This window comes from Carettochelys insculpta, chromosome 7 (assembly GCF_033958435.1).
Source record: "Carettochelys insculpta isolate YL-2023 chromosome 7, ASM3395843v1, whole genome shotgun sequence".
In the NCBI taxonomy this organism is placed as follows: domain Eukaryota; kingdom Metazoa; phylum Chordata; order Testudines; family Carettochelyidae; genus Carettochelys; species Carettochelys insculpta.
This window is the reverse complement of record NC_134143.1, coordinates 3,707,093-3,730,481: the sequence shown is the minus strand read 5'-3', so window position 1 is coordinate 3,730,481 and position 23,389 is coordinate 3,707,093. Positions and strand designations below refer to the sequence as shown.

The 23,389-nt window shown below is 46.9% G+C and overlaps 1 protein-coding gene across 4 annotated transcripts in view; it reads left to right on the top strand.

Moving 5' to 3' along the window:
* The window catches only part of PDLIM1 (PDZ and LIM domain 1), a 76,021-nt gene extending 52,891 nt beyond the window's left edge, over nucleotides 1-23,130 (top strand). For all 4 annotated transcript variants that reach the window (XM_074999606.1, XM_074999604.1, XM_074999605.1 and 1 more), the window contains 3 exons: nucleotides 7,981-8,129; nucleotides 20,151-20,265; nucleotides 22,592-23,130. In XM_074999606.1, coding sequence (XP_074855707.1) covers nucleotides 7,981-8,129; nucleotides 20,151-20,265; nucleotides 22,592-22,778 — 451 coding nt within the window. In that variant the 3' untranslated portion in view covers nucleotides 22,779-23,130. The remainder of the gene's footprint in view (nucleotides 1-7,980; nucleotides 8,130-20,150; nucleotides 20,266-22,591) is intronic.
* The last annotated feature ends 259 nt before the right edge of the window (nucleotides 23,131-23,389 follow it).

The following is a 23,389-nucleotide window of genomic DNA, read 5'->3' as shown; positions in this document are numbered from 1 at the left end:
GCTGACCTGTTTTGATGCCACTGTAATTCTCTGATGCTAAACAGCAGTGGCAAAGCAGGTCTGAATCTATACTGAGTTACCTGAAATCACACAGTCACCATGGTGGTTGTCTCAAGGGAACCCTCTGTTTTTTAAACAACACTTAGCACGCTTTGTTTTCAAATGACGCCATTAAAGCAGAGTGGGCAGAGAAAGACATAGCTTAAATTACGTCAAGCGTCTTTTGCAGAACAGCTTAGAGGAAATCAGCTGTAGTGCTGTATTCTTAGATTACTACAGTTGGTTTGTGTCTATTTCAGCTTATAGTGCTGTGAATTAGCTACTGAATATGAGTTGTCCAGTGCTCAGCTTACAGGGAACACTCACACAGGCAGGAGAGAGTCAAATGCTGCCCAGCTGATTAGCAGAGTACCCACAACTAGGTTTTTGTTTCTACTAGTGCTGCTCATTCACAGGTGCCTCAGGACACACAAAAAATATTCTACACACAGAAGGAAAAAAAAACACACCTGGATGAAAAAGATTAGAGGGAACGTTGGCCCTATCATCCTTTGCTGGACAAAATTAGCACTGCGGAGTTTTGCATCGTAGCTCCTATACTGCTAACAGTCCTGTCTGCTCAAACATTAAGGACCATGTGCTTTTTGGAATACAAGGAGCTGAGTTTTCATTCAGTGTAATTACTGAGGCTGGGTCTGCACGTGCCCCTTCCTTTCAAAAGAGGCATGTTAATGAGCGGGTTCGAAAGATGCTAATGAGGCGCTGCAATGAATATGCGGTGCCTCATTATCACAATGGCAGCTGCGGCGATTCAAAAGTGCGGCTTTTCGAATGGCGCAGCTTTTCAAATCGTGCACCGCCTGTGGAGACTGGACCTTCCGAAAGGACCCCCCCCAGTTTTCGAAAGCCGCATTTTTGAATCGCCACGGCTGCCATTACGCTAATGAGGCGCCTCATTAGCATCTTTTGAACCCACTCATTAACATGCCCCTTTTGAAAGGAAGGGGCACGTGTAGACACAGGGTGAGTGTTTGTCCACACTGCCACTCTACCATGCTGCAGCTTTTTCTCACCCAGGGACAGGAAAAAACACCCCACCCCAGAGCACAGCAAGTTAAAGGGCTGTAAAGCACCAGTGTAAACAGGCTCCCAGAGCTGTTAGTCACTCCCCTTCCCAGGGCTGCAACTCCGACCACATTGTTGTGTTAAAACTCAGCCTTGGTTGTGCTTTAACCTTAGAAGCACGGACAAAGCCTCAAACACTTTGTTCCCTGTAGTTCTCTGTTACAACTTGTAATTCAGGACCAGTAAAAAATAACTGCTTATCATTGCAAAGCTGTGAGGCTGTGCCTTTGTGGGGTTTATTACTGTCACAGGTTGGTTTCTTGCAAATTGCAATTGACTGTGGATCTCCTGGTTACTACTATAAATAGCAAAAACAACAAGAAGTCCCGTGGCATTTGGTAGACTAACATATTTTGGAGCATAAGCTCTCTTGGGCAAAGACCCGCTTCATCAATTGCATCTAATGAAGTTGGTCTTTTCCCACAAAAGCCTGTGCTCTGAAATATCCACAGGACTTCTTGTTGCTTTTGAATCATAGAATCAAAGAACAATAGAGCTGGAAGAGACCTAAAAAAGCCATCGAGTCCAGCCCCCTGCTCTAAGCAGGGCCAAACCCATCAGATCAGCCCAGCCAGGGCTTTGTCGAGGCAAGACTTAAACACCTCCAGGGATGGAGACTCCACTACTTCCCTGGATAGACCATTCCAATCCTTCACCACCCTCCTAGTGAAAAGTTTTTCCTAATGTTCAACCTGGACCTTTCCAACCGTTCTGCCATCCGTGACCACTGTGAACAGCCTCTTTGCAGCCTCCCTTCAGTAAGCTGGAGGTTGTTATCAAGTCCCCCCTCAGTCTTCTCTTCTGCAGCCTAAACAGTCCCAGTTCCCTCAACCTGTCTTCATAAGTCATATGCTCCAGCCCCCTAATTATTTCGGTCGCCCTCTGCTGGACCCTCTCCAGCGTATCCACACCCTTCCTATAATTGGGGGCCCAGAACTGGACACAGTACTCCAGATGCGGCCTCACCAAAGCCGAATAAAGAGGAATAATCACGTCTCTGGATCTACTGGCAACGCTCCTCTTGATGCAACCTAATATGCCATTAGCTTTCTTGGCTACAACGGCACACTGTTGACTCATGTCCATCTTCTCATCCACTACAACTCCCAGGTCCTTTTCTGCAAAACTACTACTGAGCCAGTCGGACCCCAGCCTGTAACAATGCTTGGGATTCTTCCAGCCCAAGTGCAGCTTTCCCAGCATCATCTGTCACTGGGTTACCTCCCTCATCCAGTAGGGGCCCCCTCGCCCTCTCTGATCACCTTCTTGCTAACGTGCCTGTAGAAACTTTTCTTGTTATCCTTCACATTCCTCGCGAGTCGCAATTCCAGTTGACCTTTTGCCTTCCTGATAACTGCCCTACATTCTCAAGCTATACGTTTATACCCCTCCCTAGACATCTGTCCCAGTTTCCACTTTTTGTAAGCTCCCTTTTTGTGCTTAAGATTTCCAAGGATTTCCCCATTAAGCCAGTCTGGTCTCCTACCATATTTACTTCTCTGGGGCCGTGTCTACACGTGTCCCAAACTTTGAAATGGCCACGCAAATGGCCATTTCGAAGTTTACTAATGAAGCACTGAAATGCAATGAGCTCATGGGAATAAGGGGACTTCGAAGTAGGCGGGGTCCTTTTGAAAAGGAGCCCCGTCTGGACGAGACGCGCGGTGGCAAGCCGCGTCAATTTGGAAGTGCCGCTGCCGCCCACATGCTAATGAAGTGCTGAATATGCATTTCAGTGCTTCATTAGTAAACTTTGAAGTGACCATTTCGAAGTTTGGGGCACGTGTAGACGTAGCCTTGCTGTGCAGTGGGACGGCTTCTTTCTGCACCTTCAATAGGACTTCCTTAAAATACTGCCAGTTTTCCTGGACTCCTTTTCCCTTCAAGGTAGCATCCCAGGAGATTCTGCCCTTCAGGTTCCTGAAGGAGTCAAAGTCTGCTTTTCTGAAGTCCAAGGTGTGTAATTTGCTGCTCCCTTTCCTTCCTTTGGTCAGGAGCCTGAAGTCCACCATCTCATGATCACTGCTTCCCAGGTTGTCCCCCACCTCTACCTTCCCTGTTAGTTCCTCCCTGTTTGTAAGCAGCAGGCCAAGCCGCACATGACCTCTGGTCGGGTCCTTCAGCACTTGTACCAAGAAGTGATCCCCAACATGCTCCAGAAACTTCCTAGACTGCTTGTGTACAGCCGTATTGGTCTCCCAACAGATGTCAGGGTAATTGAAGTCCCCCACGATAACGAGTGCCCGCGATCCGGAAACTTCTCTCAGTTGTCCAAAAAAGCCTCATCTACCTCATCATCCTGATTTGGCGGCCTGTAGCAGATACCAACCACCACATCTCCAGTGCTGCCTACACCACTAAGCTTGACCCATGGATTCTCAGCAGGCTTTTCTCCCTCTATGTACAGGAGTTCCAAGCAATCGTAGTGCTCCCTTACATACAGTGCAACCCCTCCTCCTTGTCTTACTTGCCTGTTCTTCCTGAACAGTTTATACCCTTTCATGACAGTGCTCCAGTCATGCGAGTCATCCCACCAAGTCTCTTTTATCCCAAACAAGTCATAGTTCTTCAACTGTCCCAGGGCTTCTAATTCCTCCTCCTTGTTTCCCAGGCTTCTGGCATTGGTGTACAAACACCTTAGATAACCAGTCGATCTCCCTGCCCTCACTACTCGAATGAAGGGTCCACTTTTGTTGTACATTCCTCTTCGCATTTCTTCCTAGCCTCCAAGTTCCTTTCTATCCACAGGGTTTCGGTCACCTTCCCCCAGTGAACCTAGTTTAAAGCTCTCCTCACTCAGTTTGCAAGCCTACTTGCGAAAATGCTCCGTCCTCTCTTGGTTAGGTGGACCCCATCTCTTCCCAATAATCCTTGTGCCCGGAACAGCATCCCATGACCGAAGAATCCAAAGCCCTCTCTCTGACACCACCTGCGTAACCATGTATCTACTTCCCCGATTTGACGGTCCCTACCTACCCCTTTCTCTTCGACAGGAAGGATGGACAAGACCACTGGCACTCCAAATTCTTTGACCCTTCTTCCCAGCGCCACATAATCCGCAGTAATCTGCTCATGGTCATTGTTGGCCGTATCGTGAGCTCCCACATGCAGAAGTAGGAAGGGGTCGTATTCCGAAGGCTTGAGCAGTTTTGTAAGGCTCTCAGTCACATCCTGAATTCGGGCTCCCGGTAAACAGCACAGCTCACGAGATTGCAGGTCTGGTCGGAAGATGGATGGCTCTGTCCCTCTTCGGAGGGAGTACCCTACCACCACCATCCATCTTTTTCTTCTGGGGGTGGTGGTCATTGAACCCCCACCCCTAGGGCTACACATCCCATGTCTTGCTGTGGAAGCAGTTCCCTTGTGATTTTTTTCCCTGTGAGACTCCTTCCAAAGCATTCACCACCGTAGAACCAGTGGAGAGAGCCTGAAAGTGATTACTTATCTCTCTATCAATGGGGGACTCATGTATCAGCCTTCTTTTTCTTCTAGAAGTTACATGCTGCCAGTTCTCTGCTTCATCCCTTACCGCCCTCCCCGGTTCGTCCACCTGCCGTGCTTGCAAGATTTAATGCTCCCTTCTGTCAAGGAAATCTTCATCCTCCCTGATTGAGCACAGGGTCAACACTTGAGCCTCCAGTCCTCTAATTTTTTCTTCTAAAATGGAGACCAGCTTGCACTTAGTGCAGCCGAAATCCCTTCTTTCCTCAGGGAGGAAGACAAACATGGCACATCCTGAGCAGGTTACAGCAGCAGATCTTTCACTATCCATGCCTGCCATCCTAGAACAGTGATTTAAAAGAAAGGCAAGAGTCCCTGGCCCCTTCCAAACTCCCTCTGTAAACTCCCTGTTTGCAGTCTCCTGTTAACTCCCTCTCTAAAGTCCCTGTTTGCAGTCTCCTGTTAACTCCCTCTCTAAAGTCCCTGTTTGCAGTCTCCTGTTCGCAAGCTCACCTGTTCGCTTGGACGCTGCTTTATAAAGCCCTGAACTGCCTCCAAGTCCCTCCCCTTACTGAGGCTTAGCCAATCAGCAGAGGCTTCTGGATAACAAGTTTATTTAGAAGCCAACAGTTTCCAACTGCCAGTCCCAGTCCACCCTCCGTGGGGGTGGGGGGACAGGAGAAAAAAAAAACAACCCCAAACCATCCACCAGAAAAAACACCACAACCACAGAGACAACCTCTTACTGAGGAGACCTGTGTTTGCTTCTCCCTTACCTGTAGAGCTCCCTCTGATCTAACTTAGATACAGACTAACCTGGCTAGGTCCCTGACACTCATGTAACACTGACAGACCCAGGTTGCCAGCACAAGGGGTAAAACCTGCAAGCATAGGGTCTAAAGCCCTGCACTCTACCATGTGAGCTAACAGCCAGCTGGCATGCAGGTGAGGCCATAGAGCAGAGACTTCACTCGCCCCAGATGAGGTCTCAGTGCCTCTGTGTATTACACTTATAAAAAGCAAAAAGCAGTCAAGTAGCACTTTAAAGAAACTGCTTTTTGTTTTGATAGTGTATAGACTAGCACGGCTTCCTCTCTGTTATTATAAAAAGCAAGTTTCTCTGCTCTTGATGTTCACACCTCCACATTAGCAATTGACAATGGGCCACATCCCCCGAGCGAACTGACTTGATTTCTCCTCTCTTGATGTTCACAACTCCACGTTAACTGCTGATAATGGGCCATTTCCACCCTGACTGAATAGACCTTGTCAGCTCTGGCCCTCCCCTTTACTGAGACCTCCTCTTTAAATCCTCCTCTGAACCCCCCACCCCAAGCATCTGATGAAGCGGGTCTTTTCCCATGAAAGCTTGTGCTCCCGAATGTCTGTTAGTCTGTAAGGAGCCACAGGACTTCCTGTTGTTTTTGAAGATACAGGCTAACTTGGCTGCCTCTCTGATAAATGGCAAAGTTTGTTTGCTCTCTGTGTGGACTGATTAACTCCACTGAAGTATAGTAACAGAGAGGAAGCCGTGCTAGTCTATACACTATCAAAACAAAAAGCAGTCAAGTAGCACTTTAAAGACTAGCAAAATAGTTTATTAGGTGAGCTTTCGTGGGACAGACCCACTTCTTCAGACCACTCCCCGCACATTCTTCTTCTAATCCATTAGTATATGCCCCTTGACTAGGTTTATGAAGGGTTTTTTTTTGTCTGTTTTCAGTCTCATGATCTTAAAAAAATCATGGGATGCTAAAAATCTGGAATGTATGATTTGTACGTTGTCACAAAAGTGGTTGTTTTCTATAAGGTGTGTTTTTGCATTTGTTTTTCAGTCTACATTGATTAAGTGTCCTTGGTATTGTGGTTGAAAGACTAACAGTGGGCTTCAGCCCACTATTCTGAGGGTAGAGAAGGTGGTTGGAGAACAATGCTATATGAGAATGTAATGGAGGACATGAGTTAATTTAGGATAATCCAGGAAATTTCTTAGGTAATAGACATTGGCACATGATCCTGTTTCTGCTAAGAGTTTCAGGTCTTTGAGATTCATATTCTTGAAGCTTGAATTATGTGTATATTGCTGAAAAGAGTACACTGCTTTCACTCCGGAACATTTTACACTAGATGGAAACTTTTTGAGAGTCTTTTTGAAAAAGTTCATTCTAATGCTTGCCATTAACTCACCTCTGGCATTTGGCATGGCTATTGTGCAGGCCACTCCCAGATGACTTGATTATACCTTGATATAGAAAGTATGTAGTTGCTTCATCATCAAAATCTCAGTTTCAGGATGCCTACACTTTCTGTATGCAAGTGTGGTGTTCTCATAGGCTGAACATAACAACCATTATATCTCATTGCATGTTATTTGACCTGGTAGGCAGATGACATTTATTCCTCTGTTTTTTTAAAGAAGACTTTTGCCCCTCATCCAATATGGGGCATTCATTTAGGGTACTTCATCTGGCACAACTGCATGCATTTGAGCTCTGGCAGAGAAATGGCTGATATCCTGAGGGTTATTTACAATTCAAAGCCAGAACCATTAAACTGAGAGTCTTAATCATTCACACCACAAAAGGCAACAGAAATGTCTAGGTAGGCAATGGGTATCCAGTGCCTAGAGCAGCAGCTGGGGGCTGACTGCCTGTCCTGTGAGTTTAGGTAAATTGCGTCAGTTGTCTGCCCTCAGTTGCCCTAGCTGTAAAATGGAAATATTGATCCCCCTGTTTTAAAATACACTTCAAGCTTGAAACTGCAGCTGTCACACTTGGGAGTGAAGTCTACAGGACCAAGTCTCCAGTGCAAAAGGTTTTTAATTGGAGATTTACTAGAACTAATCAATATTTATGTGCATTGTTAATATTAAGAATGGAATACATTCTAGGGCATTCCAGAGCAGGAGCAGGCAATCACACATCCCTCTCTAGTTGAAGCTGAAACTCTGTTTCAATACAATTCCCCACATGCTTCCTGTTGCCCTCTTGTCTCCAGCTCTGGTTGCCCTAAGCACCAAGCCAAATAGCCGATCTTAAACAACAGGAGCTGAGCCTGCTCCGAGAACAGCACAAGTAATTATTTATGGCACAATAATTCAGCTGAACTATTATGCCCTGAAAAGGACCTTTTTAAATTTCTTACAGTGAACTGCAAATGTACTCGAGAAGGAAGGTGGGGGCGTGTTTCAAATAGTGAAAATGCTGTATAAATGGAGTGTTTTCCACTGGGCAGCTGCAGCGTTCATCTTAGTAGAATTGCACTTAGCTAGTGTGAAAAACTTCCATCTCCACGGTCTTATGTTGTGTTTTTGTGTGTTGGTGTTTGTTCTCGGACTGTAGTATTTACAGATTGTGGCCGTGAATTGTTTTAGTTTTAGGTCATTTATCAAATATTTTTTAATATTCTCCCCAGTTTAGAGCAACACAACCAGCCCACCAGTAACATTGTCATAGACAAGGAGTCTGAAGTTTACAAGATGCTCCAGGAGACTGAAGACCCAAAGGAACCACCCAGGCAATCTGCTTCATTCCTGGTGCTACAAGAAATTCTAGAATCTGAAGGTAAGCCATGACTGTGTTCTCAATATAGCGATCAGATTCCCTTTGCTATTATCTGATCTATCTAAGTCCATCTGATTCCTTAATTAGATGACTAACATTCTTTTAATCCAAGGGTCTTTTGTAGAGGGCTTCCACAGAAGCCTACAGAGACTCTTCACTATTAACTTCCATATGCAGGGTTAATCTTTCTGTACAGTTGATATGCATGTGCGCCCATGGCTGTGAAATTCTGCTGAGTGAGCATTTTAAAAATATCAAACATCAAAAATGAATCCTTTTAAAAATTTTAGAAACTCCTCCAAACTTTCTAAGTATCAGGCTTCACTTTTCAATTAAGAACACAAGTAACAAATGTTCAGATTCAAGATTATATGGGACCAGGCGTGAGTGCTAAAGCAAGCAGTTTCCATCCTCTTTGGAAGGAAAGGTGAAAGATCAGCTTCAGTTAAAATGCAGGAACTTACTCCAGTAGGATAATGACAAGCAGCCGAAGGCATCAATTTTTTAGCACCACTGGTCAACATCTGGAAATTGCAATGCAAAACAACAACCTTCTTGTCAAAGGAATCATAGAATCATAGGGCTGGAAGGGACCTCAGGAAGTCATCTAGTCCAGCCCCCTGCTTCAAGCAGGATCAACCCCTGCTAAGTCATCCCAGCCAGGACCTTGTCAAGCTGGGACTTAAAAACCTCTGGGGATTGTCATCCACCACCTCTCTAGGCAACACATTCCAGTGCTTCACCACCCTCCTGGAGAAGTAGTTTTTCCTGATATCCAACCTACTCCTCTCCCTCTGTAACTTCAGAGCATTGCTTCTTGTTCTACTATCTGTCACCAAGGAGAACAATTTCTCTCTATCCTCTTTCAAGCTCCACTTCAGGAAGTTGAAGGCTGCTATTAAATCACCCCTCAGTCTTTTCTTCTGTAAACTAAACAAGCCCAAATCCCTCAGCCTCTCCTCATAGGTCATGTGTCCAGCCCCTTAATCATTTTTGTTGCCCTCCACTGAATGTGCTCCAGCACATCCACATCCTTTTTATATAGGGTGCCCAAAACTGGACACAATATTCCAGATGTGGCTTCACCAGTGCTGATAGAGGGGAACAACCACTTCTTTAGATCAGCTTGCAGTGTTCCTCCTAATGCAACCTACTATGCCGTTAGCCTTCTTGGCGACAACGGCACACTGTTCACTTATATCCAGCCTTTCATCCACCAGAACCCCTAGGTCCCTTTCCATCGTACTGCTGCTGAGCCAGTCGGTCCCCAGCCTGTAACAATGTTTGGGATTCTTCCGCCCCAGGTGCAGGATTCTACACTTTTCCTTATTGAACCGCATCAGATTTCTTTTCGCCCAAACCTCCAGTTTATCCAAGTAACTCTGGATCCTATGTCTACTGTCCAACATATCTGCCTCTCCCCCTAGCTTAGTGTCATCTGCAAACTTGCTGAGGGTGCAATCCAGTCCCTCATCCAGCTCATTAATAAAGATGTTGAACCACATCAGCCCCAGAACCGAGCCTTGGGGCACACCACTTGAAACTGACTGCCATCCAGATACTGAGCCATTGACCACTACCCATTGGGTCCAACCATCAGGCCTCCCTCAAGTGTGAAGGGGTAGCTCAGTGGTTTGAATATTAGCCTGCTAAATGCAGGGCTGTGAGCTCAATCTTTGAGGGAGCCAATTAGGAATCTGGGGCAAAAAGATTTAAAAAAAGGGGATGGTGCTTGATCCTGCCAGGAGGGCAGGAGACTGGACTCAGTCACCTCCCAAAGTCCCTTCTAGCTCAATGAGGTGCAAAGCCAGCTTTCTATCCATCTTATAGTCCATGGATCCAATCCATACTTCCTCAACTTATGGGCAAGAATGTTGTGGGAGACCGTATCAAAAGCTTTGCTAAAGTCAAGGTATATCACATCCATTGACTTCCCCATGTCCACAGTGCCTGTTACTTCGTTGTAGAAGTTAATCATATTGGTCAGGCACGACTAGCCCTTCGTGAATCCATCTTGACTACTCTTGATCACTTTCCCCTCTACCAAGTTCTTCAAAATGGATTTTTTGAGGATCTCCTCCATTATTTTCCAAGGGATTGAGGTAAGGCTGACCAGTCTATAGTTCCCTGGATTGTCCTTCTTTCTTTCCTTTTTTAAAGCCAGGCACTACATTTGCCTTTTTCCAGTCATCCAGGATCTCTCCCGATCTCCAAGAGTCTTCAAAGATAATGGCCAAAGGCTCAGCAGTGATATCTCAGTATGCTTGGGTGCATTAAATCCAGACCCATGGACTTGTGTACATCTAGTTTTTCTAGGTATCTCTTCACTCGTTCCTTCCCCACCTATGGCTGCTCTCCACCTTCCCATACTGCATTGTCTAGCACTGTAGTGTGGGGGCTGTCCTTCTCCATGAAGACTGAGGCAAAAAAAGCATTGAGTACTTCAGCTTTTCTTACATCATCTGTCACACTTTCATCCAGTAACGGCCCCACACCTTCCCTGATAACCCTCTAATTGTTAACATACCTGTAGAAACCCTTCTTGTTACCCTTCACATCCCCTGCCAGCTGCAGTTCCAATTGTGCTTTTGCTTTCCTGATTACTGCCCGGCATTCTCCAGCCGTATGTTTATACTCCTCCTTAGTCAACTGTCCACCTGTCCATTTCTTATACACGTCCTTTTTGACTTGAAGCTGACAAAGGATTTCCCTGTTAAGGCAAACCAGTTGCCTACCATATTTGCATTTCTTACCATGCAGCAGGATGGGTTGTTCCTGTGCCTTCAGTAAGACTTCTTTAAAATACTGCCAGTTCTCTTCAACTCTTTTCCCCTTCATCTTTGTTTCCCAAGGGATTCTGCCCATCAGTTCTCTCAGGGAGTCGAAGTCTGCTTTTTTGAAATCAAGGGTCTGTATATTACTGCTCACCTTTCTTCCTTTTGTCAGGATCCTGAAATCTACCATCTCATGGTCACTGCGGCCCAGATTGCCACCTACTTCTGTTTCTCCTGCTAGTTCTTCTCCGTTTGTGAGCAGCAGGTAAAGTTGCGCATGGCCCCTGGCTGTTCCTTCAGCACTTTTACCAAGAAGTTGTCTCCATCATGCTCCAAAAACTTCCTGGATTGTCTGTGTGCTGCCGTATTGGTCTCCCAACAAGTGTCTGGATGATTGAAGTCTCCCATGAGAACCAGGGCCTGTGGTTTGGAAGCTTCTCTTAGTTGTCTGAAGAAATCCTCATCTACCTCATCTCCCCGACCTAGAGCAGACACCAAACTACAGCATCACCTCTGTTGTTTCTGTATCATAGCTTAACCCAAAGACTCTCAACTGTTTTTTTCTCCCTCCTTATCCTGGAGCGCTGAGCTATCGTTCTGCTCCTTTTCTCCCGTCTGTCCTTCCAAAATAGTTTGTAGTTGTCCATGACCGTGCTGCAGTTATGCAAATCATTCCCCCAAGTCTCCATTATTCCAACCACATTGTACGTCTTTAACTGTGCCAGGGCCTCCAATTCTTCCTGTTTGTTCCCCAGGTGTCTTGCATTTGTGTACAAGCACCTTAAAGAAGTGACTGATTGGGCCACTTTCTCCTCTTCACCCAGGAAACCTACTTTATTGTTCCTTACTCCCTCCCCACTTTCCACAGGGCTTGTGTCGCTGTCTCCCGATGAACCTAGTTTAAAGCCCTCCTCACTAGGTTTGCAAGCCTGCCTGCAAAGATGCTCTTCCCTCTCTTCGTTAGGTGGATCCCATCTCTTCCTAGTAATCCTTATTCATGAAAGAGAATCCCATGGTCAAAGAAACCAAATCCTTCCCTGCTACACCACCTACGCAACCACACATTTACCTCTGTGATTCGATGGTCCCTACGTGGACCCCTTCCTTCCACAGGGAGGATAGATGAGAAGACCACCTGTGCTCTGTATGCCTTGATCTTGTACTGAGTTGAGGCCCAGATCTTAAGTTTGTTTTTAATTCCTATTTTTAACAAACAGACCTGGATAAGGAAGGAGATAGGTTGTAATTGGCTGTTCGCCATTCTTTGTCTATGAGTTCACAGCACTGGGATGGAGTATGTTTAAGGCTGTCTATAGCAGCATGGCAGTCAGGTGTGAGTCTGAAAGGCTACGTCTACACGTGAAGCCTACATTGAAATAGCTTATTTCGATGTAGCGACATCGAAATAGGCTATTTCGATGAATAAGGTCTACACATCCTCCAGGGCTGGCAACGTCGACGTTCAACTTCGACGTTGCGCAGCACCACGTCGAAATAGGCACTGCGAGGGAACGTCTACATGCCAAAGTAGCACACATCAACATAAGGGTGCCAGGCACAGCTGCAGACAGGGTCACAGGGCGGACTCAACAGCAAGCCGCTCCCTTAAAGGGCCCCTCTCAGACACAGTTGCACTAAATAACGCAAGATCCACAGAGCCGACAACTGGTTGCAGACCCTGTGCCTGCAGCATGGATCCCCAGCTGCCACAGCAGCAGCCAGAAGCCCTGGGCTAAGGGCTGCTGCCCACGGTGACCATAGAGCGTCTCTCAACCCCTCAGCTGATGGCCACCATGGCGGATCCCGCTATTTCGAAGTTGCGGGACGCGCAATGACTACACGGTCCCTACTTCGACGTTGAACGTCGAAGTAGGGCGCTATCCCCATCTCCTGATGAGGATAGCAACTTCGACGTCTCGCCGCCTAACGTCGAAGTTAACTTTGAAATAGCGCCCGACGTGTGTAGCCGTGACGGGCGCTATTTCGAAGTTAGTGCCGCTACTTCGAAGTAGCGTGCACATGTAGACACGGCTAAAGTGAAACAGATCCAAACAATTCCATTGTTCAAGCTGAGTGATTTGCAAAGAGCAAATTAACAGCCTTAACAGCGAGAAGCAAATTAGATGACTAACATTCTTTTAATTCAATATAAGATCACATATTTGAAAGTGGTCCCTATTTGTGTTACACGTTTTTAGCTTACAGGTACTGATGGGAGCACTGCACAAAGAAACACTGCATAGACCTCTCATTTCATTTGTCAGCCACCAAGAAAGTCTACCCCTGTCTCAGTAGCACTGAGGAAAATAAGAGACGAAGGGGGCGTCGTCTTCTACTTTGTAAAGATTTGCAGCATTGCTGGAAATCCAACCCCAAAATGTATCTGCTCGATAAAGGGCCAAAATGGGGTATGACTTTGTTTCATTTCAAGGTGATAATGCATGCTACTGAGCAGGCCTGTAAAATTGTGCATCCCCCACAAGAAAGTTGCTTAACTCACTTCTCCTTCAATGAAAGTCTATGATTCCAGTCCAGATACTTGGTGATGCTGAGTCAGATAAAATTTACAATGATAAATATTGCAGGCCAGCAAGTGTTCACACTCTGGGCCAGATCTGCAGATAGTGGAATTTGGCAGGTATGCTGCCACCTTCTGACATTAGACTGCTTTGTACCAGTGGCGGATCTGGGCTGGTATCTTATCATCATCATCATCATCATCATCAACTGTGGGCTCAGCGCCCGTTGGTACCTGATGCCTCTCTCACTATTTCCTTCCATCTTTCCCTATCCAGTGCAGAGTGGCTTAGTTTTTGTAGACTAGCTCAGCACCAATCTACTACATCATCTATCCATTCTCTGTGGGGTCTGCCTCTCCTATTCAAACCATCCATTATGCCGAATACCAGGGTCTTGATTTTTCATTCGTTGTTCATTCTGCAAATATGCTCAAATAGTTGTAGCTTCCATTTTATAACCTTCTGCAGCAGGTTCTCTTTCGGCTGTATCTTCCGATATAATTCCTCACTGGTGACCTTCTGCATCCATCTTATTCTCAGAATCTTTCTATAACAACTCCTTTCGAATGCCAATATTCTTCTTTTCGAATCTTTCATTATCACCCATGTCTCACATCCGTACAACATGCTGCTGAATACACACGTTTTCAAGATGCCCAGCTTCATTCTTAAGCTAATTGCTTTGCTTTTCCAGATCTAATTCTTTTCCCGTACACAGATATCCCTTCTACCTCTTCCTTGATCTTGTCCATCGCTCTCTCCAGATGTGCGATGAAGATATTGGATCTCCTTGTCTCGTACCTCTACTTGTTTTAGACCAACTTCCCAACTCCCCGCGTGTTCTCACCGCTGCCTCCGCATCATCATTGATATCTTTCAACGACTGTATCAGTCTGCTATCCTCTCTGTATGACTCCAACACCACCCAAGTCACTTTCTGATCTATGCTGTCAAATGCCTTTTGAAAATCAATGAAGCAAGTGCATACATTTTTGTTCTTTTGTCAAGCTTTCTCCGCTCTCAGTCTTAGCACCAATATCTGCTGTATGGTACTTCTATCTTTTCTGAACCCCGCTTGCTCATCTGATATATGTTCTTCTGTCTGCAATCTTAGGCTGCGTCTACACGTGCACGCTACTTCGAAGTAGCGGCAGTAACTTCGAAATAGCGCCCGTCACGTCTACACGTGTTGGGCGCTATTTCGAAGTTGAAATCGACGTTAGGCGGCGAGACGTCGAAGTCGCTAACCCCATGAGGGGATGGGAATAGCGCCCTACTTCGACGTTCAACATCGAAGTAGGGACGTGTAGACGATCCGCGTCCCGCAACATCGAAATAGCGGGGTCCTCCATGGCGGCCATCAGCTGGGGGGTTGAGAGATACTCTCTCTCCAGCCCTTGCGGGGCTCTGTGGTCACCGTGTGCAGCAGCCCTTAGCCCAGGGCTTCTGGCTGCTGCTGCTGCAGCTGGGGGTCCGTGCTGCATATACAGGGTCTGCAACTAGTTGTTGGCTCTGTGTATCTTGCACTGTTTAATGAAGGTGTGTCTGGGAGGGGCCCTTTAAGGGAGCGACTTGCTGTTGAGTCCGCCCCGTGACCCTGTCTGCAGCTGTGCCTGGCTCCCTTATTTCGATGTGTGCTACTTTGCCGTGTAGACGTTCCCTCGCTGTGCCTATTTCGATGTTGGGCTGAGCAACGTCGAAGTTGAACATCGACGTTGCCAGCCCTGGAGGACGTGTAGACGTTATTCATCGAAATAGCCTATTTCGATGTCGCAACATCGAAATAAGCTATTTCGAAGTTGGGTGCACGTGTAGACGTAGCCTTAATCTCTCAGTCAGTATCATCATCAGCACCTTACCTAGATGACTCGTTAGGGCAATCATTCTGTAGTTCTTGCACTCCAACGTACTTCCTTTCTTGGGTATTGTCACTAGCACACATCTTGTCCATTCCTTAGGTGCCTTCCCTTCTTTCTATGCTATATTACATAGTCGGTGTATTTCCTGAATCATGCTTTCTCTGACGTATTTAATCATCCCTCCTGTGATCTTCTCTCCAGGGCTCTTGTTGTTCTTTAGCCGTTTCGCTGCTTTTTCTACTACCTCCTTCGAAATATTGGTCTTGCTCTCGATGCTCGGGGGAGATATCTCTTTCAGTCAGTCTGTCTGAGACACTCGGGTCCAACTGTGCTTTGTATAGTAGTAGTAGGCATCCTTCAGTCTGATAGACTATGGATCGCGCCCTTTATAGTTTCAATTGAGGACTCCATTTACAGCGTCTGCTGTGACTATGAAGACCCACACGAGAGTGACAGTCCTTGCTGCATCTCTTGCAGATGTAGTGGGTATCTGGCAAGTCCTTAGTGTGCTTTCTGTGCGCTCGCTTCTCCTCTGCTAGCTGTCTGATCTTCACCTCGCCCTTCTGACGGCCCTTGTGTAACTCCTGCCTCCATCTGCCGCGGTCGTCTGCTAGTTCTTCCCAGTTGTCCAGCTCAATGTCTACCTCTCTGAGGTCTCTCTTGCAGACATCTTTGTAGCGCAACTCGGGGCGTCCGGGAGGTCTTTTGCCAGAGGCTAGCTCACCATACAGGATGTCTTTTGGAATCCTTCCATCATTCATCCTGTGGACGTGGCCAAGCCAGCGGAGCCGACGCTGCCTGAGGAGGGTGTGCATGGTTGGGATTCCAGCTTGCTTGAGGACGGCGGTGTTGGTCACTCTGTCCTTCCATGATATTCCAAGGATGCGCCTGAGGCAGCGCAAGTGGAAGACATTCAGCCTCTTTTCCTGGCGGGCATACAGGGTCCAAGTCTCGCTGCCATAAAGGAGGGTGCTGAGGATGCAGGCTCTGTAGACTTGCATTTTGGTGTGAGTGTACAGCTTGTTGTTATTCCACACTCTCTTGCTGAGTCTGGATAGAGTTGTGGCCGCTTTTCCGATCCTCCTATTTAGCTCAGTGTCCAACAACAGGGTGTCAGTGATGGTGGACCCGAGGTAAACGAACTGTTGGATGACCAGTTGGTAGAGCATCAGACTTTTAATCTGAGGGCCCAGGGTTCAAGTCCCTGGTCAGGCGAGGTCTCCTCTCCTGCTTGGGCGCACTCAGCTGGAGGCTCCCTGGAGATGGCCCACCCGCTTTGTATAGATCGGTGCAATATCTCGTCTGTCACTGCAGAATCTTCTCCCTAGAATCATTGAATCATAGAACAATAGAGCTGGAAGAGACCTAAAAAAGCCATCGAGTCCAGCCCCCTGCTCTAAGCAGGACCAAACCCATCAGATCAGCCCTGCCAGGGCTTTTTCAAGGCAAGACTTAAACACCTCCAGGGATGGAGACTCCACTACTTCCCTGGGTAGACCATTCCAATGCTTCACCACCCTCCTAGTGAAAACGTTTTTCCTAATGTTCAACCTGGACCTTATCAACCGCAACTTGAGACCATTGTTCCATGTTCTGCCATCCGTGACCACTGTGAACAGCCTGTCTCCAGCCTCTTTGCAACCTCCCTTCAGTAAGTTGAAGGCTGTTATCAAGTCCCCCTTCAGTCATCTCTTCTGCAGACTAAACAGTCCCAATTCCCTCAACCTTTGTTCATAAGTCATATGCTCCAGCCCCCTAATTATTTTGGTCGCCCTCTGCTGGACCCTCTCCAGTTTATCCACATCCTTCCTATGACTGGGGACACAGAAGTGGACACAGTACTCTAGATGCAGCCTCACCAAAGCCAAATAAAGAGAAATAATCACTTCTCTGGATCTACTGGCAACGCTCCTCTTGATGCAACCCTGTTCATGAGCACTTCTTCATTCTGATCTTTGATCACCATCTGCTTCAATTGCCATTTCCTGTTAATATTCCTAATTGTCTTATACACCTACCTGGTCTTACATTTGCTGTAATACCTCTTGATATCTTCACATTGCTCCTCTGACCATTTCTCCTTATCCTTTCTGGCATTTCATCCTGTATTGCTGTTCTGCCATCTCAGAAACATCGCTTCTGATCTTCAACGCTCTTTCCTCTTGAACCCTCTTAAGTGTCTTCTGGGTAATCCACTTCTTATTGATCTTTTCTTCTTCTGGAACAGTCTGCTCAGTTGCCTCTTCTATAGAAATGGCTATCCCTGCGACTCTCTTATCTAGGTCTTTCCCTGTGGCGATATTCGTAATCTTCTCTTCGAGCACTGTTCTGTATGCATTTCCTGTTTCTTTCTCACATAGCCTCACCACATCTCTTCTTTTCTTAAACTGTGTCTTAGGCTGTGTCTACACGGGCACATATCTTCGAAATAGCCATATTTCGAAGATTACTAATGAGGTGCTGAACTGAATATTCAGCGCCTCATTAGCATTAGGGCACTTCTGGCCACGGCACTTTGAAAGCGCTGCTTTTGAAAGCGCGTGGCTCGGCGCGGCTACATGGTGGTCCGTTTCAAAAGGACCCGCACCTTTTGAAATCCACTTATTCCGATCAGTGATCGGGATAAGGGGATTTCGAAAGGTGCGGGGTCCTATCGAAAAGGACCCCTGTGTAGCCGTGCCAAGCCGCACACTTTCGAAAGCGGCACTTTGAAAGCGCCATGGCTGGAAGCGTCCTAATGCTAATGAGGCACTGAATATTCAATTCAGCGCCTCATTAGTAATCTTCAAAATGGCCGTTAGCGTGGCTATTTCGAAGATTTGTGCCCGTGTAGACACACGCTTCCATTTTCTTTTGAGTTTTGTCTTGATGTTTACAATCACTAGTCTGTGGTCTGAGTCTATATCTACTCCTTGGAAAGTTTGGCACTGCTGTACTGATGTTATCCATCTTCTTATCAAAATCATATCTATCATGTTCTTGGACTTCCTGTCATTCGATCACCACGTCCACTTCCTACAGTCCTTTTGTTGGAATCTCGTGTTGCAAATCACCACCTCATGCTCGGTAGCAAACTCGAACAGTTTCTCACCTTGTTCGTTTATTTCTCCATATCCAAACCTTCCCATGACTCTCTCCCAACCTTCATTATCTGTTCCAACCTTCGCGTTCCAATCTCCTCTGATGATCAACACAACTTTCTTTGGTATCTCCTCCACTGTCTTTGACAAGTCTTTATAGAATAGCTCAGTCTCTTCCTCCATACTGTTCGACATGGGTGCATACACCTGAATGACTGAGATGTTGAATGGTTTTGTTTTGAATCACGCGACCATCATTCTTCCATTTACTGGTTTGTATCCTAATAATGCTCTTCTAGCTGTTTTTCTAAGGAATCCAACTCCTGCTTCGTTTTGTTTCCTGACCAAATGACTTCACAACCGCATCTCTCTCCTGATCCCATCCAACGCATCTCTGCCAGTCCAAGTATATCACATCAGTATCTCTCCATCTCCTTCTGAAGCAGCTCTAATTTTCCAGTTGCCCACAGTGTTCAGACATTCCATGTTCCAATGGATAGCATATGTGTTAGGTGTAATTTTCTTTCGGTAGCCAATTTATCGACCCAAACCTGATCACTTGATTGGTATCGCGGACTTTGTTTATCCGGTCGACGTCCAAGCCGGCATCTTTTAACATTTAGTTGCATTGGCATCAGATTTCATTCGTAGTGTTTTTTCACAGTCAGTGCATCAACACACATCTGACCAACCCTCCTCCTTCATCCCGGCTTGGGACTGGCATGGAGCTCTCAGTGGCTTCATGGCGGAGTTTGGTATCTTTTGGACTTTATTTATCTTGGGATGTGGAATAACAGCCAATGAAGTAATATGATCCATCTAGGATGAGCCTCAAATCCTTTTTCAGCCTTACATCTGCAGTTACGAGGTGGGGAGAGGTCACATTTTACGTAAAATAAATTTTGAGGAGTGAAGGGGCTTCGAAGTACCCTGGGCACTCCAGGCGCAACTACATGCAAGCCAGCACTTCGAAGTTTAACACTTCAGAGTTGCCGCAGGGGGAAATTTGCATATGCTGCACAGCACGTCGTTAATAAACTCCCAACACCCTACTTACCATCCTCCCTTCGAAGTAGGGAGGTAGTGCAGACACAGCCCTAGAGCCCAAAGCCAGGAGCTGTCAGTGTGATCCTCCAGTCTGAGCATAACACAGGCCCTAGGAGTTCCCTGGACCAATTCCTACTTCAAGTCCAACAGCTGTATTGAACTAGAGCATCTCTTCTGACACAGCATCATTACACTGGGTCAGCCCAAAGGTCCGTCTAGCTCTGTTCTGTCTTCCAACAGTGGCCAGTGCCAAGTAGCCCAGAGGGAGTGAACAGAGCAGGGAATCGTTGAGTGATCCCTCTCCCGTCATCCATTTCCAGCCTGTGACAAACAGAGGCCAGGGGCACCATTCCCACCCACCCTGACAAACAGCCATCGATGGATCCAGCCTCCGGGAATTTATCTAGTTTTTATGGACCCTGATAAAGTCCCACTGTTCACAGTTTCCTCTGTGCTTGTTTTTTAAATGGTTACTCCTGAATTGCATGTGGTGATCCCTTGTAGTCATATTACGGGAACAAGTACATAACTTTTCCTTATGCGCTTTTTCCATCCCTCTGCCATATCCCCCGTTAGCCTCCTCTTCTCTAAGATGGAAAGTCCCAGTACTGTCATTCTCCCTTCGTGTGGCAGCCATGCCAAACAGCTCATCGTGTTTGTTGCCATCAAGTCTGGATTTGAAGATTCCTCCTGCAGTTTGTGCAGCCCATAATCTGAAGTGCTCTGTTATCATCCCTCGCAGATCCCAATAAACCTTCTGGATTTAGAAGTGTGAAAGCGCCAACGACAAAAGTTGCCTCATCTATCGGAAATGCCCAGAAGTTGCTCATTTGTGATAAATGTGAATCAAGCATTGTGTAAGTATTGACCCAGCCCAGTCACGTGTAGGTCATGCCTGCACTGCACACGTGGCTGGGTGTATGTGTATGTACTACAAGGTGTGTTGAAAAGCCTGCTGCCTCTGCACCAGGGATGTGGCTACGCAGGGCAGTGGAAGGCTCTCTCAGGAGAGAGCAGTCCAAAGCTTCAGCATTCTCCCCTGTTGGAGTCTTTCAGTGGGGCAAGGAAAAGCTCTGGCCGTAGGTGGGGAGGGACACAAAGGGGGCACCAGCCTAACCCCCTCCCTCAAATGACTCTCCCCTGAGCCATCCCTAGCCAGGGCCCCACATGCTCATCCCATCTCATGTTCCCTAACCATTCTGTGCTGCACGGGGCAGAAAGCAGTGTTACAGGCAGCATGGTTGGAGGTTATGTGGGGGAGCAGCCACCCCACTTCCTCCCTCCCTGTTCTGCAGGGGAGTGCTACGGCGCTGCTCCATCCCCTTCCCTGGTGCGGGAGGGCGACTTTGTCCCACCACTGGTTTCTTCATAACTTTTCTCAAAGATTATCTACAGAATTCTGCCTTTCTGAAACCGGGAGCTCAAGCAGGATCTCTGAATAGGTTTCAGACTGCAGGATTACCTTCAAAACCTTCCCACTACGGCCCACACCTGCAAACCTCCATTCAAGTTCCCCATCCTCCATGCCAAAATCACACACATCTGGCATAGCCTGGACACAGAGCAGCACTATAGCAGGTTACATCTGTGAGTTTTTACCTGTGAAACAGGAATCAGCATTAAATATGAAACCCAGCAATTAGAGTAAGAACTGGGTAGAGCTGGAAAGTTCTGTACTGAAAGCAGGTTAACTAACTAATTCAAAGAGTGCTGCTACAGCAAGATTGTAGAGAATTGTTGGGAAGCTGCCTCAGGTCGCTAATAAGCAGCTGTGTAATTTTCTTCTTTTGGTTTGGCTAGTGCAAGTAGCACTGGCATTGTGTTCACAGTGGGACATTTTGACACCCTAAGTACAAGTGAGTGACTGCTGAATGGAAAAATTCAGCCAGGGTCTGGCACCTTTTGCTTCTCCTGCAAATATCTGGCTTTTATGTTGCCAGTCAGAGGGCTGCTCTCTCCCCCAAACTGGGTGTGCCAGAGTTAGGTTTGGACCAATTTTATTTCGTTTTCAGCCATTCAAACCCAGCGTTCATGGTACATCCTCACTGTTGGACACTGGCCAATTTACAAGCACCTCTCTAGGTCAAAGGCCTGGTTTACACTAAAAGTTAGGCTGACCTCAGTCACCTTGCTCCAACCTATTTGTACGTATTTCTACACTCAGATTTGTCTCTGGCCAGCCTAAGCACCTGGTTACACCAGTGCAGTAATGTCAGCACCCCTAATGGCCTGGAGCCATGGTCAACCTACTGAGATCAATATAGAGCATGTGTGACACATGCCAACTTCGAACAGTCTTCTGGCAGCTAACCCACAATGCCCCCTTCCCTGTGACAGTGACTGCTCTGTTCACAGTTGTAAACCCCACTGCCCAGGGGTTGCAGAGACCAGAAGCTGCTCCCCACTTTAATGCATCCCTGTGCGTTTTTGGAATGCCTTTTTCTGGTTGCCTGACTTGGCAAGCATAACTAGCAGCTTTGCCCTGTGTGCAGCTGGTCAGCCAACTGTCAGCTCCACACACTGGTCACACTCCTGTCTGGACTGGGCCTGGAGCAGGTATTGGATTGCCCAGGCCTGTGGGGAGAAGAGGCCAGACAAGCAGAGCTACAGTGCAGCTGTAGCAGCCTAGACATTTCTGGACAGTTTGCCTGCGGGGAGGCAGGCAAAGGGCATTGCAATGAATCCCTGTCAGACCCAGGTGAAGGTGAAGGAGATTCATCAGGGATGTCACCAGAAAACATGACCAGCAACTTTCCCTGCAACTTGCTGGTGCTTGGCAAAATGAGAAGGCCAATTCCAAAATGCCTTCAGGTCCTGGGTTCTGGTTAGTGCATGGTGCTAGCCAGTCAGAGCCTTCTCCTTCTAAGGTGTAAATTGATGTAGCATTAGTGGTTCATACTAACTGAGGGTCTCACCCATAGTCCCACTAACCATCTTCGCTCCTGGCGTGCATGATGTGTGAGGCAGAAAAGGGTTTTTAATGACTCTGGAGAATCAGTCTGTTCCCCATTGATATTCTCACTGGCACATTGCTGCTGCAGAACAGTTGCCTTCTTCTCACGCTAGGAGGTGGCAGTGCGGCCTGGCGCAGTCCTGATGGTGTGCAGGCGTGTGGGGTTCAGCCAGGGGCTCCTTGAGGGATTGCGGGAGCCCTAGAGCTGAGCTCCCTGTTCTTCCCCACAGAGGAGCGTTTGTGAAGCTGCGTGACAAGCACCGCCACCCGGAGTGCTACGTGTGCAGTGACTGCGGAACGAACCTCAAGCAGAAGGGACACTTCTTTGTGGAAGAGCGCATTTATTGTGAGACGCATGCCCGGGAGCGAGTGACCCCGCCCGAGGGTTACGAGGTGGTCACCGTCTTCCCAGAGTGAACGACTTCATCCACGCTGCATTATTCTTCCTGTTTTCCAAACAGAAGAACACGCCTCTTCTCCAAAAAGCAGACCCCCCCCACTCTGCCTTGCAGTAAGGAATGCTTGGCGCGGCTTTTCGTTTACTACCACCATAACCCCCCCAGCTGCTAGCCTGCAGTGCCACTAATTGTTCAACGCTTGCATTTTTAAAAATCAGCTCTGACAAATCAGTTTGGATCTCTCTCTTATATTGTCCAGTCTTTCTCCCTTCACTGTCAAATGCAGCTGAAAATCAAAAGTTGAAGCCAAAGCACAGAAGCTATGTGTCTTCTGTTCATGTTCAATAAACGTGATGAGTTTACATGGCAAACTGTTGTCTGCATTTCTTCTAGTTCTGTGTATGTTGGCCTGCCTCCACCCCCAACCCCAAAACATTTTGCATTCTGAACAGATTTGGCAGAATTCAGTTTGTATATTTTTGTAATTTTGGTGGATAATGGTTATGTTTAATATATTTTTATAGATTTTTATTGCTTCAGATGTTCACAGTTGGATGAACTTATGGCACAGGTCTGATATTGAGTATTTCAAGACAGTGGACACTGAAATTCAAATCATGAAATATTTGT